General features: G+C 38.9%; 1 protein-coding gene across 2 annotated transcripts in view; it reads left to right on the top strand.

The window, feature by feature from the left end:
* Positions 1-4,553: 4,553 nt before the first annotated feature.
* LOC113647264 (protein mono-ADP-ribosyltransferase PARP12-like) overlaps positions 4,554-17,500 on the top strand; it is a 14,873-nt gene continuing 1,926 nt past the window's right edge. Inside the window, exons 1-11 of one of the 2 annotated variants that reach the window (XM_027153928.2) lie at positions 4,554-5,086; positions 9,087-9,222; positions 11,082-11,445; positions 12,382-12,432; positions 12,564-12,690; positions 13,547-13,703; positions 14,029-14,149; positions 15,532-15,628; positions 15,727-15,808; positions 17,150-17,280; positions 17,432-17,500. The exon at positions 17,432-17,500 is cut by the window's right edge and continues 83 nt beyond it. In XM_027153928.2, the coding sequence (XP_027009729.2) occupies positions 4,788-5,086; positions 9,087-9,222; positions 11,082-11,445; positions 12,382-12,432; positions 12,564-12,690; positions 13,547-13,703; positions 14,029-14,149; positions 15,532-15,628; positions 15,727-15,808; positions 17,150-17,280; positions 17,432-17,500 (1,634 nt within the window). In that variant the 5' untranslated portion in view covers positions 4,554-4,787. Of the gene's footprint in view, positions 5,087-8,750; positions 8,942-9,086; positions 9,223-11,081; positions 11,446-12,381; positions 12,433-12,563; positions 12,691-13,546; positions 13,704-14,028; positions 14,150-15,531; positions 15,629-15,726; positions 15,809-17,149; positions 17,281-17,431 lie in introns of those variants that run through there. The other variant, XM_027153930.2, reaches the window with a different exon arrangement.

The raw sequence follows: 17,500 nt of genomic DNA, 5'->3' as shown, positions 1-17,500 counted from the left end.
TATGACTGGTTCACATTTTCACAAAGGTTGTATGTAATGACCTTGAAGATACAGATGACATCACTGTGGACATAGTGTCAGGACCAGATGGAAACTACTCCTACTTGTTCTTCTTCTCCTCTTCTTCCTCCTCCTCCTCTTCTTCTTCTTCTTCCTCCTCCTCCTCCTCCTCTTTTTCTTATTCTTCTTCCTCCTCTTCCTCCTACTCGTAAATGACAAGCTTTGCCTTCTAACGGAGTTGCATACAACCATCCGTGGCGTCTGCATCGAATACATTCAAACTGAATAGGTGAATGAAATTTTCAGGCCAGTTTATTTTTCCATCCACTTGTTCATCTATCCATTCACACACCTATCACAGCATCTCACACACACGTCCTCACGTCTTACAACTCTCACCAATCTTTAGGAAGTCCATGAAAACACTATACAAACCTCAACACAGTAACCCGACATGACCCGAGTTCAGTATTGAACCGAGGACACTGGAGCTGTGAGACATTTACTTCTTTAAAATCTGGATTGATTAAGTTATCAGTCAAACGAGAGCCTAGGCATACTGAATATTTGTGGTAAATGCTCTGATTATATTATTGAAATGAACAGGACTGAGGTTCCCAAAAGTATAGCAAATTTAGGATAAGTTTAAATTGGAGAGAGATAGAGAGAGTTTAAAGCTATTTAACAATGAACTTTGTGCTGAAATGCTGTTGGGAAACTTGTGTTACCAAATATGCAAGACCAATATTTGCAGAAATCTAATATTTTAATGTTCCCCACATGTATCCTATGATCTTTTACTAAACCTAGACGATTGGACGTAGTCACGATCAGTGGTCAAGTAACGAACGTCAATTTATCGCATTTGCATATCGATCTATTTCTGAACATTAAGATGAATTCCAGATTTCAGATCACAAAAATGATTTAAAAGCAGGGCTTTTTTTTAGTTTTTAGTTTTTCTGAACACACACATTGACAGTTAAACCCAAACCGTTAAACGTAGCAGTACGTACTTTCTGATTTTCTTCATTTTCTTGACTTAACTTAACGAGCATCTTAAGGTGTAGCTAGTTTTCCTCAGTGAGCTCTTTTCATACAATGAAATACAGTGAATATGCTGATGGTGAATTTAGAGAAGATTTCCTTCAAATCCCAATTATAGAAGTTTGATTTGATTTCTGTCATGTATAAAGATGCTTCTAATAAAGTCCAAACCGATGAAAACGTGTTAAACTTAAAAGTTGTTAATGTGTTACAGTTAAAGTTTTCTTAGACATCTCTTTTTTTTCACTTTTTTTATTTATATTTTTTTATCCAGCTTCAGCCATCAGCAGAGAACAATGACTTATTATTATTATGTAATAAGTATATAAAGTAATAAGAATATGATCTCCTCTGCCCTTATTATAATATAATCTATGTAGTATTTAGTTGCCTCGGGGACCCGTGATTAATTTATTGTTTTATTTAAATTTTTTAGAATAAATAAAAAATGGGTTATTTATTGTTCTTCTGTTGTTTTGAGGTTGGGTCACTGCTTCTAATCTGATGGCTAGACAACAAACCTTGCGATAATCATCATGCATGTCAGGTAGTTTCTCTACACTGGACCCCCTGATTACATGCATGAGTCATGATTTTTTAACACATTTTCTACGTCTGATTACCCCTTGTCTCTTGAACAGGATATAGACATGGAAATTGCCTCTGTGCTTTCTCCATGCATTATCCTGTCCTTTTTGTCAGGACTTTTGAAATTGAAAGTCAAAAGGATAATAATAGTTTTTTGTGGTGTGTAGGCAGTACTACTTTGCATACTATCCCACAGTGTTGGTCAAGACTTTTTTTTTTAATTTGCATGTCATCATAAATCGTACGCCTCATGCTGTTTATAAAAACAACCTTTGTGGTTTTCAGGACAACAATGCACTTCTTTTTAGCTCCTGAGGATTTACAGAAGTGCTACAACGATTTAAAAAAATGATGCAATGATGCATGTGCAATTATTATTATACTGACAATGTTCCTGGTCTGTAATAAATGCATTATTATTATTATTATTATTATTATTATTATTATTATTATTATTAAGAAGAAGAAGAAGAAGAAGAAGAAGAACAAGAAAGAAGAAGGATGAGGAGGAGGAGAATGATAATGGAAAACACACCAAACAACTAAACTTACCTATAATTAGGTAGAATTGAGATATAGCTAAGATTAGGGTTTATTTGTCACATCACATATTACAGCACAGGGAAAGTCTTTTCACATATCCCATCTCAGGAAGTCTCAGGGGTCAAAGCACAGGGTGCAACAAGTAAGGGCCTGGCTCCAGGGCCCAAAAGTGGCAGCATGGTGTTGCTGGGGCAATGAGTTTAAGAATATTTTTTTATTTCAACGCTACACATTTAATATTAACAATATCAGATATGTTCATGATAATAGCATTATTTCGGATTGCTAAATAACCTTCTGATTCAAGATTTTTTTTCATCTCTGATGGTGCCTAGGATAACAGTAATGATACCATATAACAGAAGAAATTACCCACAATAACGTGTTTATTTCCCTTTTCTTTAGCAAATGAGGAAGGACCTTTATGGTCGAAAATGATGATTTCATTTATTGTAACAACATCAAGCAATGACTAAATAATTGTGGACCAAAAGCTTTGTCTAAGGACTTAATATTTTATTTAATGTTGTTGTCAAGTCAAGTTCAAGAAGCTTTTATTGTCATTTCAGCCATATATAAGTGTCACAGTGAAATGTTTCTAAAGGATCAGGGTGCTACATAAAACAAAAACAGGGCTATAATGACTTAGTAAGTTAGTCCTAGATACATAAAGTGCAACTGTGTAACCTGGTGCAAACAGTGCAAGACAAGACATTAAGACAGTAAGACAGTGCAGGACAAGACATTAAGACAGTGCAGGACAAAATACAGTGCAAACAAAAAACAAGATAATACACAAAAGACAATAAACAGAAACACCACCAGTGTAAATATTGTATGTTCAAGCAATATTGCGTGTGCAGAAATACTGGAATGAACACAGTGTTACAGCAGCAGGTCCCTGAGGTATTGTAAAGTATTGTGCAAAACAGTAAACAACTGAAATGTATGTCAGCATGTGCAAAGAGCAAAAACAGTGTGCAAAACAGCATGTAAACAGGTTGATGGATATATATTGGAAGTGTGTGTATATGGTGTAGATCTGTGCAGTCCATACAATTGGTGTGTGTGTGTGTGTGTGTGTGTGTGTGTGTGTGTGTGTGTGTGTGTGTGTGTGTGTGTGTGTGTGTGTGTTGTTTTTGTGAGAGACAAAGACCTGTGTGTGTTGTTGTTGTGAGAGACAAAGACCCATGAGTGTGTTGTTGTTGTAAGAGACAAAAAACCCATGCGTGTGTTGTTGCTGTTGTGAGAGACAAAGACCCGTGTGTGTATTGTTGTTGTAAGAGACAAAGACCCGTGTGTGTGTTGTTGTTGTGAGAGACAAAGACCCATGTGTGTGTTGTTGCTGTGAGAGACAAAGACCCGTGTGTGTGTTGTTGTTGTAGAGGTACGAGAGACAAAGACCTCATCTCTAATGTGGCCCTATGGTTTATTTCTTTGGACAAGCTGTGGTTCCAGGTACAACCCTGAGATATACAACCCTGGGAAAAAAGAGTTAGCCCTAATAGTTGTATATAAATGTCTTGCTAATACATTTTGAAGGTGGAAAAGAAAAAGCTCTACTTTTGTCAATTCTATAGAAGACACAAGGAGATGACCAAACTGTCCTGAACCTCTGTCTTTTCATTTCTGGCATTTAGCAGTCACCCTTATCCAGAGTGACTTACAGTATTTTATTTACATTTATACACCAAAGCAATTGAGGGTTAAGGGCCTTGCTTAGAGGCTTAGCAGTGGCAGCTTAGCGGACGTGGGATTCAAACTCATGACCTTCTGGCAGTGTCAGGCAGTGCTCATGTCAGAATTTAAACACTACCTTCTTAGTCGTTCTCAGATTGACTACAGGACATGCTTGGATGACTCAGGTACATTTTAATGTAGTCATAATCATTGCGTGAACTAATTCAGAACGATTATTCAGGTCGTTAGTGCCCTCTTCTGCTTACTTTTGGTAGTGCACGTGAACGCATGGAAATAATAGTTAATAAATAAATGATAGAAATAGTTGGTATATAAATATAGCAAAGGGAGTATTTTAAATGTGTATGTAAAAAATAGCTAGAGAAATGAATGAAAATGTGTTAAACTTTAAAGTTGTGTTAAAGTCAACCATATATTCATAAAGGTTATAATGTGTAATATATGTTAGAAAACATCATTAAAATTGTTTATTAAAATTTCCATAAACCTTTGGCTATGTAGTGTTTATACATACTGGAAAAAAAACTTCCCAGAATCATTTTATTGTTTTATTTATTTGTTACCACTACTGATCAACTTTAAAAAAAAAAAAACATTCTAGCTGAACATGGGGCTTTTTCTCCAACATGGCAACAGTCGCAATGTTAGGTTTCGTTTTCCAATCGTCAGATGATGAGGTCAGGAAAGTAAACATAGTACTGAGTTCTGTCCGTTCTGAAGAAGGAGAGGAGGAAGAATAGTAAGAATTGGAAGAAGAAGAAGAAGAAGAAGAAGAAGAAGAAGAAGAAGAAGAAGAAAAGGAGGTAGAAGAGGAGGAGGAAGAAGAGGAAGAAGAAAAAGAACAGAAGAAGAAGAAGAGGAGGAAGAAGAGGAAGAGGAGGACGAAGTTTCCACCTGGTGCTGACACTATGTCCACAGTGATGGCGTCTATAATGAAGCAGATATGTGAGAATAATGGCTCTATGCTTTATGATGACTTAGTATCTGAATATAGAAGCGGATTAAGTGGTAACTGGTATAACAGCGTCTTCATCGATCGAGTTCTTGAAGGAAACGAATCTCTCGTAACGGTTTTGATAAACGGACAGAAAACAGTCATCGCTAAAACCGGAGTAAAGCTGTGCAGGGCGAAGAACTGCAACGGATGCATGAATTTACACCTGTGCAAGTTCTTCTTATTCGGTGACTGTCAGTACGGAAGAGGAAGGTAAGCAGCAGGGCAGGCTGTCCTCAACTGTGAACTGTAAACAGTAAACTGTGCCATGTCGGCTCGGTAAACTGTGCCATGTCGGCTCAGTAAACTGTGCCATGTCGGCTCGGTAAACTGTGCCATGTCAGCTTAGTAAACTGTGCCATGTCGGCTCGGTAAACTGTGCCATGTCAGCTTAGTAAACTGTGCCATGTCGGCTCAGTAAACTGTGCCATGTCGGCTCAGTAAACTGTGCCATGTCGGCTCGGTAAACTGTGCCATGTCGGCTCGGTAAACTGTGCCATGTCGGCTCGGTAAACTGTGCCATGTCAGCTTAGTAAACTGTGCCATGTCGGCTCGGTAAACTGTGCCATGTCAGCTTAGTAAACTGTGCCATGTCGGCTCGGTAAACTGTGCCATGTCGGCTCGGTAAACTGTGCCATGTCGGCTCAGTAAACTGTGCCATGTCGGCTCGGTAAACTGTGCCATGTCGGCTTAGTAAACTGTGCCATGTCGGCTCGGTAAACTGTGCCATGTCGGCTCGGTAAACTGTGCCATGTCAGCTTAGTAAACTGTGCCATGTCGGCTCGGTAAACTGTGCCATGTCGGCTCGGTAAACTGTGCCATGTCAGCTCGGTAAACTGTGCCATGTCGGCTCGGTAAACTGTGCCATGTCGGCTCGGTAAACTGTGCCATGTCTGCTTAGTAAACTGTGCCATTTATGCTCGGTAAACTCTGCCATGTCGGCTCGGTAAACTGTACCATGTCAGCTTAGTAAACCTAGTAAACTGTGCCGTGTCGGCTTAGTAAAATGTGCCATGTCAGCTTAGTAAACTGTGCCGTGTCAGCTTAGTAAACCTAGTAAACTGTTTCATGTCGGCTTAGTAAACTGTGCCATGTCATCTTAGTAAACTGTGCCATGTCAGCTTAGTAAACCTAGTAAACTGCCATGTCGGCTCAGTAAACTGTGCCATGTCGGCTTAGTAAACTGTGCCATGTCGGCTTAGTAAACTGTGCCACGTCGGCTTAGTAAACTGTGCCACGTCGGCTTAGTAAACTGTGCCATGTCGGCTTAGTAAACTGTGCCATGTCTGCTCAGTAAACTGTGCCATGTCGGCTCAGTAAACTGTGCCATGTCGGCTCAGTAAACTGTGCTATGTCGGCTTAGTAAACTGTGCCATGTCTGCTCGGTAAACTGTGCCATGTCGGCTAGGTAAACTGTGCCATGTCAGCTTAGTAAACTGTGCCATTTATGCTCGGTAAACTCTGCCATGTCGGCTCGGTAAACTATGCCATGTCAGCTTAGTAAACTGTGCCATGTCGGCTTAGTAAACTGTACCATGTCAGCTTAGTAAACCTAGTAAACTGTGCCGTGTCGGCTTAGTAAAATGTGCCATGTCAGCTTAGTAAACTGTGCCGTGTCAGCTTAGTAAACCTAGTAAACTGTGCCATGTCAGCTTAGTAAACTGTGCCATGTCAGCTTAGTAAACTGTGCCATGTCAGCTTAGTAAACCTAGTAAACTGTGCCATGTCGGCTTAGTAAACTGTGCCATGTCGGCTTAGTAAACTGTGCCATGTCGGCTTAGTAAACTGTGCCATGTCGGCTTAGTAAACTGTGCCATGTCGGCTTAGTAAACTGTGCCATGTCGGCTTAGTAAACTGTGCCATGTCGGCTTAGTAAACTGTGCCACGTCGGCTTAGTAAACTGTGCCATGTCGGCTTAGTAAACTGTGCCATGTCGGCTTAGTAAACTGTGCCATGTCTGCTCAGTAAACCGTGCTATGTCGGCTCAGTAAACCGTGCCATGTCGGCTCAGTAAACTGTGCCATGTCGCCTCAGTAAACTGTGCCATGTCGGCTTAGTAAACTGTGCCATGTCGGCTCGGTAAACTGTGCCATGTCGGCTCGGTAAACTGTGCCATGTCGGCTCGGTAAACTGTGCCATGTCGGCTTAGTAAACTGTGCCATGTCTATGAGAGGCATAGGGTTCTATAAGATAGTGAGGACAGCACCATTAGAAAGTATGATCTTATTGTTAAAACTATCTCTGCACTAAACTAATAAAGTGCCATGCATCAAAACAGAAGGTCAAATAAAAGTTTGGTGAAACTTTTATTATTTAGGGTTTTATCTCATCAGTGGTGCCTTCGACAAACTACCAAAGTGACGTGTAGTTTTTGACATAAACACTTCATACAGTTGCCTTTTTCCTCCTGCACTGTACACAGTTGACTTGGTTACACACTTTATGTAATACACCTCATGGCCAAACAGTATGCTGAAATAATTTGACATGTACACACCCATACATAAGCCTCTGCAATCCTTCTTCTCGAAGGTCAGAACGAAAGTCAGTAGACACTTGTCCAGAAAGTCTTTGTTTACTGTAACATTACAGTTTCCCTTCACTGTAACTAAGAGACACAGACACTGCTCCAGCATGACGATGCCCCTGTACACAAAGCCCCCGAGCTTCATGAAGACATAATGTGTTAATGTTGGAGTGGAAGAACTCGAGTGTCCTGCACAGAGCCCTGACTCTGACTCAACCCCACTGAACACCTTTGGGATGAACTGGAACACCGACTGAACCCCAGACCTCCTCACTCTTACACTTACACAGTGACGTTCTTATGACTAAATATCACAAATCCTAATAGCCATGGTTGAAAATCTAATGGAAAGCTTCCCCAGAAGAGAGGAGGTTATTATTACAGGAAAGGGTAACTACATTTGGAGATCTGGTGATATTAACCCAAGCACATATGAGTGTTATGGTCAATAAACCTTTGGCCATTAAGTGTAGCTTGTGATTATTGCTGAAATTGGTCCCATATTTTAGCGTGTCGGCCTTATGTCAGACTTCCACTGTACTGTTAATTGTTCTTTTCCTTGCCATAACACAATCTCCATCAACGTGCTAAGTGTTAGCTGGAATCTGCTATCACACATACAAAGGGTGTAGCTGGTGTTTACGGCTAAACTACTTAGTGACGTCCAAGGGCTTTAAAAAGTGAGACACAGTCAGAATGTTTTGAAGAAGAGAGACACATTTATTCGTACTCTAATTTGGGTGGGAGCTAGTGAATGCTAAGAAAGCCAGGATTTTCTTTTGTAATCCAGTTGAAGTTGCTTAGCTAGAAGTCCTTGACTGATCTGTCTTATGTGTATAGTATAGTGTTATTTATGCCTGTACTTTTGTGAGTCACAATCAGCAGGAACCAAATTCCTTGTGTGTGTCAACACACTTAACCAATAAACCTGATTCTGATTCTGATTCTGATGTAACCTCTGGTCTACATTTTAGCTAACATGTTAACACTATACTTCTGTCAGGACCACTTTGTCACAAGGGAATTATTAGATTATATGCATACAGTTAGTGTTGGCAGTATGGTTCTGTTCTGGGCAAGAATCCACGCGCCCGTCCATGCGCATGCATGGACAGAGTGGGGAGAGCAGCGACTGGAAAATAGAATAGACCCCCCGTATAACAGAACCACTAGCATGCATAGTATTGATAAGCTCACTTACGTGTTTTTGGAAAGGAATAAATGAATGGATAGATAGATAATTAAATAATTAGAGAGAGAGGGGGAGAGAGAGAGAGAGAGAAAAATATGTGGAGGTTTAAGACGTAAACTGGTACAGCGAACACGGGTTCCGGCATGGTGGAGTCGGGGTTGGAGGAGGGAGCTTAGACTGCGGCAGCAGCGAAGTGCTGAAAGCTCTATGAATGGGAATTTAAATGGTCGGGTGATACGGATGTCGTAACCGGATTGATGCATATTATGGACAGCTGATTGACAGCTGATGCACGCTTGACGACGTGGCCTGCCAGAACTAACACGATGCTTGATTTTTGCATACAACTGTAAATGTTTTGGGGTTTTTTGTTGTTGCATTTTTGGTTGTGTTTTACAGACCACAGCCCTGATTAAATCAGCATTCTAGCTGCTTGATATACATATTCCAGTTATTTTTTGTCTTCTCTGAAAACGATTTTTTCCCCCCTGTAGACGAGGATGTCGTTTCAGTCATGACCTACAGACGGAGCAAAATGCTAAAGTCCTTAAGAATCATGGCCTGGATCAGCTGGACAGGAGAGAGCTCTGTATCTTACTGCTCCAGAGCGACAACAGCATCCTACCTCCAGTAAGAAAAAAATCTATTTAGTTTTACTCCCAGTGGCCACTTTATAGTATCATTCTGCAATGTTGAAGCCATTTGATGTTGAAGCAAACTTGACTTATGGAAATTCGAGGTCATTTGTTGTGAAACAAACGGTGAATATGAATGTGGTTACTGTAAGTAGGATGAAGTTGATTTTTGCTAACAACTACATTTAAGTTATTCATTTCACTGTAATTAACAACTTCTGTTCCTTCAAGTCAAGGTTAGTTCAGGGCTAGAAGTAGTCTATCTAACAACAGCCCAGACGTGTTATAGAAAATATGCATATTCATTAAATGATGAATTAAAAAATAATAAATAAAAAGAGGGGGGCATGGTTGCTTAGTGGTTAGCACGTTTGCCTCACACCTCCGGCGTTGGGATTTCGATTCCCGCCTCCGCCTTGTGTGTGTGGAGTTTGCATGTTCTCCCCGTGCCTCGGGGGTTTCCTCCGGGTACTCCGGTTTCCTCCCCCGGTCCAAAGACATGCATGGTAGGTTTATTGGCATCTCTGGAAAATTGTCCGTAGTGTGTGATTGCGTGAGTGAGTGAATGAGAGTGTGTGTGCCCTGCGATGGGTTGGCACTCCGTCCAGGGTGTATCCTGCCTCTATGCCCTATGACGCCTGAGGCACAGGCTCCCTGTGACCCGAGAAGTTCGGATAAAGCGGTAGAAAACGAATGAATGAATAAAAAGAGCTTGAAATATCAGAACATTTGAGGGAGAGTTTAGAGGCAACAAACTGTAGTTACAGTAGTACAAATGAGTACATGAATACATTTATCAAGTATTTTCTTTTAGCAGTTCTTCCATAATTGTTTTTTGTGCAAATTTGCAAGAAAAAAAATCTAATAATTTATTAAAAAAAAAACTGCAAGCTACTTTTTTTATTTTGTGTTCATTTCTGTGACTGAGATAACAGTGAATTAAATATAATCTAAAAATACAAAGCTGTGATGATAGTTCAGCTCATTTTAGTATTTATTTCTAGAAAGAAGCCGGTTTTTCATTAGCATAAATGTCTAGAAATAGGTTTAATAACCTTATACTTGGTTTCTTTAGTCTTTTTGAATTATAGTCAGACTATATTCAAGATACTTTCACTTGCTAATATGCAATACATTTTGATTGTAGTGCTGACACACTCTTAAGCCAACCAGCAGAGTTTAAGCTCAAGTGTGTGTGGCTCTTTATTTTACCTCATCAACTAGTAGCATCTAGCTCTGAATCTTACCTCAGCTCTCAAATATTTACAATTATAGTTAGCTCACATTTTAACAAAATGAAGAAATCCATTTAAAAAATTGTTCTTCATCCATGCATGTGTCCACAGTTGTATTATATTGTAAAGCGATTTATAGAAAACAACCGAAGTATAGTAATAATATCCAACGCTCTGCTTTGAGGTCTTTCTTGCTAGCGTTTTCTATATGTTCCAGCAGCAGAGCTTTGAATTTTAGTCACTGTAGTGTTGACAAACGTTTATTCAGAATTTCAAAGCTTAGTCTGTGCAGTGTTTTAGATTTGAAGCTTAGTCTAGACCGTGTTAACAAAGATGAGGTGAAAAATCTTCTCATTGCGAGCATAAATGATAAAATGTCAGCTTCTCATGCTAAATAAAAGTCTGTCTGTAAATAATGTTGCCCTGCATGTACATATTTTTTTTTTTTTTTTTTGTTAAAAACGTCCCATTGACCTGTACAGGCTATTGTTTGGCATAGGCTAAAGCTAACTACAGTAATTTTCTTCCAGAACTGACTTGTAAAGTTTTACTTTTACCTGTTGATGACACACTACTACTACTACTACTAGTGTAGTACTTTTATTTCTGACCCTGAAAGGTCTGTCATTCTTACAACAACGGCACGGGCCTGTACGGGAGATGCCCGGACGGCGAGAACTGCAAACGGCTGCATATTTGCGAAAAGTACCTGAGAGGCCAGTGCCAGTGTTCACGAGCACACGATTTCTATGAACCCCATCCTCTGAAAACGCTGCAGGATCGAGGTGTTCCCACTGAGCTCATGGCATCTATGAAGACTACCTACTCAAACATCGAGACCTTAAGGATAATGGCTAAAGCCACGTTACCGCAAAATGTTCAAGAGCACAGCAGCAAGAGATCCACCAGAAATAACAACTGGCAGAATCGGCCATCCGTCGATGCGCATGCTACAGGTAGTGGAGTCTCCAGGCCCAAAAGAGGTAAATTCCAGCATGCTTACCGGATTGTAGGGTCTTATTAAGTACCTCAGATAGGTCAAGTTTATCTACACTGTGTCCATAAGGTCAGAAACCAATGGCAATATATTGAGTAAAATCCACAAAAGCATGATACAGCATTGGAATGTAACTGTAATGATGGACATTAACGCATGTACTGCATGTCATATATAATAAAATTATATATTTATATTTTGAGCTTATTATTTAATTGGGTTTTAATCTAATTTATTCCTGACATTCTGTATTATAAATCTTATAATTATTATTATTATAACTGTAATATAGTGAGTTTGTCAACTGAATCCAAGATAAATACAAATTGCCCATTTGTAGTCAAAAATATGAACCTTTTATATATATATATATATATATATATATATATATATATATATATATATATATATATATATATATATATATATATATATATATATATATATATGTATATATATATATATATATATATATATATATATATATATATATATATATATATATAAAATAACACATTAAGGCTGAAAATACAACAAAACTGGACGATTAGGATGATTTATAAACCTGCCAGAATCAATAATAAGAAAAATATAGAGTGTATATTGCTTCCATATTTACATGCAGCAATTTACTCTTTATTTTAAATCCTTTTAAACTTTCTTCCTGTTGGAGTGGAGTGTTGGATAAGGATGATATTAATGCCATAAGAAGCTAAAAGCCTCACAGTCATACTCCTGTTCAGAGGGAGTGATAGAAACAACACTGATATCAAAACACAGAATATTCTGTCCCAACCTTTCCCTGTTTCTTCCGTGTGTAGTGTTTTTTTTATTTTTATTTTTGAAAATGAAGTACAGCTCGAACAGGACATTCACCGGTGCATGAAGTGTACTGAAAATTTGTTTTGTCCTGTTTCCTCAGAGAAAAAAGAGATCTGTATGTACTTTATCAAAGGACATTGCAGGAACGGAGGTACGACTACGACCCTTTACGTTTAAATTTTTTCAACCGTACAGTTTTGATCATTACTTGTCTGATTTAAAGTCTGTAAACTCATGTAAGATAACCTCACCGAAATGAATAAAACCATGCATGTCTTGCAGATAATTGTTTTAAAGAGCACTCCAAGGTGCCGTATAAATGGGAGGTGAAGGAGGGATTCAACTGGGTAGCTCTTCCTGACAACGAGGGTATAGAGAAAGATTACTGTAACCCAGCTAAAACATACAGGTAACATGCAAGTTTTATACTCTAAAGTGTTAAAAATAAGAAGACTGTACAAATACGATGTAGATGTGGCTTTTTATAGCTGCTACTGTCACGAGCAAGCTTGTACTGTACACCTGCTCAGTCATGTGCTGAGATCACTTTGTCCTCTCATTTGGTTCTTTGTTGTGAATATTAACTTAAACACTTGACCTTCATCTGCATGATTTATGCATTGAGATGCTGCCACATGATCAGCATAGTTGAATGAAAGAGAAGGTGTAGAGATGTTCCTAATATCAGCGGTCCGTGGGGGTAAAAATACAAAGAAATGAAAGAACCAGTACAATCTATGTACTGTGGGTGTTGTCCGATTGTTCGTTTTTACAAGTCAAAATGCTTTTCGTATTTATTTCTTGACTATTAGGCTGTTGTTTAGGCTATTAGGCTATTATTACACTTGAAAACAAATCGCATTTAATCAAATTACACTTCATATGTTTCTGTACTCAGGTTGTTTTCAAAAGCTTCAATACGAATGACGTAAAATAAACGACTCAGCGTAATAAACGTGCAAAACAATAAACCTCTGTTTAATGTAACGATATTTATCGACATAGCATCTCTTACCAACGTAAATAATGTGGCTCAGACGCGCTCACTAGTTTTTTTTTTCCAGTGTAGTCTAGAATTGTTCACATCTTATCCAAAATCTTTTCAGATTTCATCAAATTCACCGCAAACTAATAAACGCTAGATATTTAAGACACTACTACCATCACAGTACAGATACTATTCACACTTGATTGATGGCTCATGATACCAACTTGGACCTGGCAATCATTTAGCACACATTTTCTTCATGTCCTGTCTGTTAAAGCTCTGGAATCTGCTTTGACACAATGATCCGTGGGTGTGACGTGGTGCGGCGTCTCTCGACAGTGTCCTCTGTAATTCAACCCAACTACATCCTCACCACCTGTTGGGCGTGGTACTGGGAGGATGAGTTTGGTAACTGGATCCAGTATGCTGCATCAGTAAGTACAATGAATAGGGAACAATGGAGTGTGGCTATGGATGTATACTAAAAGATCTGTAATATCAGCAAAATGGCATAAAGTTCTATGAGAACAGTGGAGCAGCGGCATAAAAGAGCCAAATGAGTTAAAACTATATGTCTAGAATTGAAGACATCTAAAATGAGATTTGATGCTGAAATGATCCTGAAATTCATCAGATAAGCTTAGCAGAATGTTCATTGCTTCTAATTATAATGTTTTATTGTACTGAGCAGCACTGGATCACTGTCTGTAGTAGTTTAGTAGTATGTGTTTCATCACGAAGCACGTCTTTGTCGTTCAGAGCGGAGGCCACAACACGGCTTCCATCACCAGCGAGGAGCTGGAGCAGAAGTTTACCCAGGACAACAAAGCAGAGATAGAGTTCACGGCTGGCTCGCAAACGTACACGCTCAGCTTCCAAGGTACCGACTAATTCCCAAATTAATATTTCTAAAAGGTTTTTTTTTTTTGTAAATCACAGTAGGATAATAAACTATTATACATCACCATATCACTCTATATCCTTCACATTTTACTCTATATCACATATTTACACCATATCACTCTATATCCTTAACATTTTAAATAGGTTGACATTAACAGAATAAAAGTGTACTCTGCGTGGCCAAAAAACACAACAGCAAAAAAACAACAACATTCACACTCTAATATTTCACCTCATTTTTACTTTTAGTGAAATTCATCGTTGCTTTGTTTCTCTGTTGCTATGCAACATCACAAGATTTATTTCCGTTTCCTTCATGCTCTTCCAATCTTACCCAGACACACCCGGCACTTTGGAACAGGGTAACTCTGAATTCTCTGGACCCCACGTCCTTTTTTCATTACTCCCTAGTTTAAGAAATCATTTTTTTCTTTCTCTATTAATCTCATTAACTCGCTTGTATTAAGTTTCTTTTGGCTACACAGCTGTTTGGTAATTTGGTACTTTTGTAAGTTCCTGTTGACAATAATCAGTGATCGTTACACAATCATGAAAAAAAATCTGTTCACAAATCCAATTATAGTCTCAGAAATATTTGCATGTTTCAATTCAAGCAGACCTTTTTTTTTTGGCCATGCGTTGTACTATGATATCATTCCTTAATATTCTATGGCTTTGATTTACATACAAACATTATAAGTAGTAATTAATGGTGCTTGCAAAGCAACATTCTTACTATCCTGCATACCCTTCCGGACAAAACTTCGGCATGTATCTTGTCCCGAAGCTTTTGTCCTATACCCAAAAATTGACAGGCTCATTGAGGAGAGGTGTGCTATGACTTTTCTAAGCGATCCGAGTACCGGTACTTCCGGTACCGGGTCTCAAAGTGGCCTTTTTTCCCCATAGACTCCCATTATACACTTTGGAGGTTTATAACCCGGCAAGCTTTTGAACCATCTACACCAAACTCGGCCAGCTCCTTTAGGGTGATATTCTGAACAAACTTTTAAATTGGTGTACCGACTGGCCTTTCGGTTGTGCCGCAGCCCCGCCCCCAATATATGCAAAATCAAAAAACTTTTTACAACATGGGCATGTGACGTATCAAAACACTCAGCACAATGTGGGGAACTTCCTCACATGTAAGTTGATGAAGTCACGAGACGTCACGTGATTTCACGTGAAAATAAATCATTTGCACAACATGGACATGCGACATATCAAAACACTCAGCACAATGAGGGGAATTCACATTTTCTTCAGGAAATGTACGTTCTAGTTATTATTATTAGTGTCCAATGACTGTATGTTGATAAATTTCATCTATATTAAAAAGCAAGCTATTTGCTTCTTCAGATATGATACAGACAAACAAGCACTACATGACCAAGAAGCTTGTAAGGCGTCGACCCGTATTCGTGTCAGCAGCAGATGCAGAAATAAGCAGAACGACGTAAGAAGGAAGCGGATTGCTAGTTTTCTTATCTGATTCAAAGTGTCTGGAATAAAACACTGAACACATAAAGATCTTTGTTGTTGTTTTTTCCTCAGCAAACCAGTTCCAACCAGCAGTCCGATGAAAACGCTGCCAAGCCACTGGAACAAAGCGCTGACACCTGAGATCGGTTATAAGGTGCTTGAACACGGCTTACCTCAGAAAGAGGAACAGAAAATTACTTCCTTTCTGATTTACATGCATTCATGCTACAAAGTGGGGAAAATATATGGGTCACATCTCATTCAGCTCTCCTGCACCCTACGTAGTGAATCGGTATATTGTGTAAAAATTGGGGCGAGAACACTAACACCACTACACATTGGGACACTAATGACTCAAATGACATGTCTCCAAACGCACGTAGACCATCACCACCGCCCTTCATCAACAACCGACATTATGCATGTCGTTTAAAGTATGTTGTTTTTAATCGCTAAACAGTTTCAATCATTTGAGACCTACAGTAACAATATCGAGCTACTTACATTCGTAGACAAAGACGGCTGAGAGAAACCTCCAGTAAGGGAACATGGTGAGCTTCGATACTCCCTGGATTTCATGGTGGAATGTCATGGAGCAAATGTTCCAGTGCACATAAAGGATTTTGTGATCGAGAGATAGACAGCACTTAAAATGGCTGACTTCCTTATCAGCTGATCAGCTAATTGAGACACAGCCCTGGTTCATCTTTTATTAGTGATTGCGATGAGTGACGTATATTTATCTTCTCAGAACGGTGAACTCTAGAGTCAGTGATAGTGAGAGACACAAGTTTACACGTATACATTACAGTCCATCTCATTCAACAGTAAGACATGTAGCTGTGTGTATTGTTCATCCTGCAAGCAGACTTTTTTGATTTGATGTTACTCGGGGTTGAGAAGACTGTCCTGAGATCCAGAATAGGAAAAACTTTTTTCCCCCCAAGTCCTTTTATCCCAAGTTGGATATTATGAGTTACGTATTTTAGTCGAATGTAGCTTTATGCAAGCAAACCTACATACACATCAGCTTAATCTTGTGACATCAGACATCATCAGTAGGGTCTGAGTAGCTTGTGAAATTAAGCATATTTCATTACCCAGCTCTCAAACTCCCATAATAACTAGATTATTTCGAGCAACCAGGAATGATATAGTAACTCAGATAGTCACTCTTTACATCTGTGGTGAGCAGAAAAGCATCTCAGAATGCACACAACCTCAAATCTAATCTTCTGAGACGATACAACCTTTATAAAATCCCTTCAGCGGGCTACACAGCGGATAAGTGCATAGTGTATAGTGCGTCGTTTGAGACACGGATTACATTTAACAAAGCAAGGTTTACATGGAACAAGGATTATGCTTGTTAAAAATGTAAGTGAATTTAACTAGCATTAAATGTGTTTTAGTCAAACCTGAGATAAAAACTACCTGTCAGATTTTTTTTTAGCATGGTTTACTCTGTAATGATCTTGTCAATAACTTTTCACAGAAAATACAACTGCAGAATGATTCGAATGAATACAGCGCAATCGAGCGTCTGTTCAAAACCACCATGAAAGGTTTTAGCATTCAGCAGATTGAGAGGATACAAAACCGAGGCCTTTGGGAAGTGTTTCAATGGTGTGTATATAAACCATGCGCTTCACTCATTTTACACAAGCAGAAGATTCTGTGTGAATATAGTTTCTACTTCTGTCTTCTTGTTCTTGTTCTTCTTTTTCTTCTACTTATTATTATTATTATTGCACTTATTATAGTTCTGTATTCACAGGCAGAAGGATCAGATGAAAAAGACTAACTCTGGGAAGAACGCTGTAGAAAAACAGCTGTTCCATGGGAC

Source organism: Tachysurus fulvidraco, chromosome 19 (genome assembly GCF_022655615.1).
Source record: "Tachysurus fulvidraco isolate hzauxx_2018 chromosome 19, HZAU_PFXX_2.0, whole genome shotgun sequence".
NCBI classification, from domain to species: Eukaryota; Metazoa; Chordata; class Actinopteri; order Siluriformes; family Bagridae; genus Tachysurus; species Tachysurus fulvidraco.
Note: the sequence above shows the minus strand (reverse complement) of the source record. Positions and strands in the feature narration are given on the sequence as shown.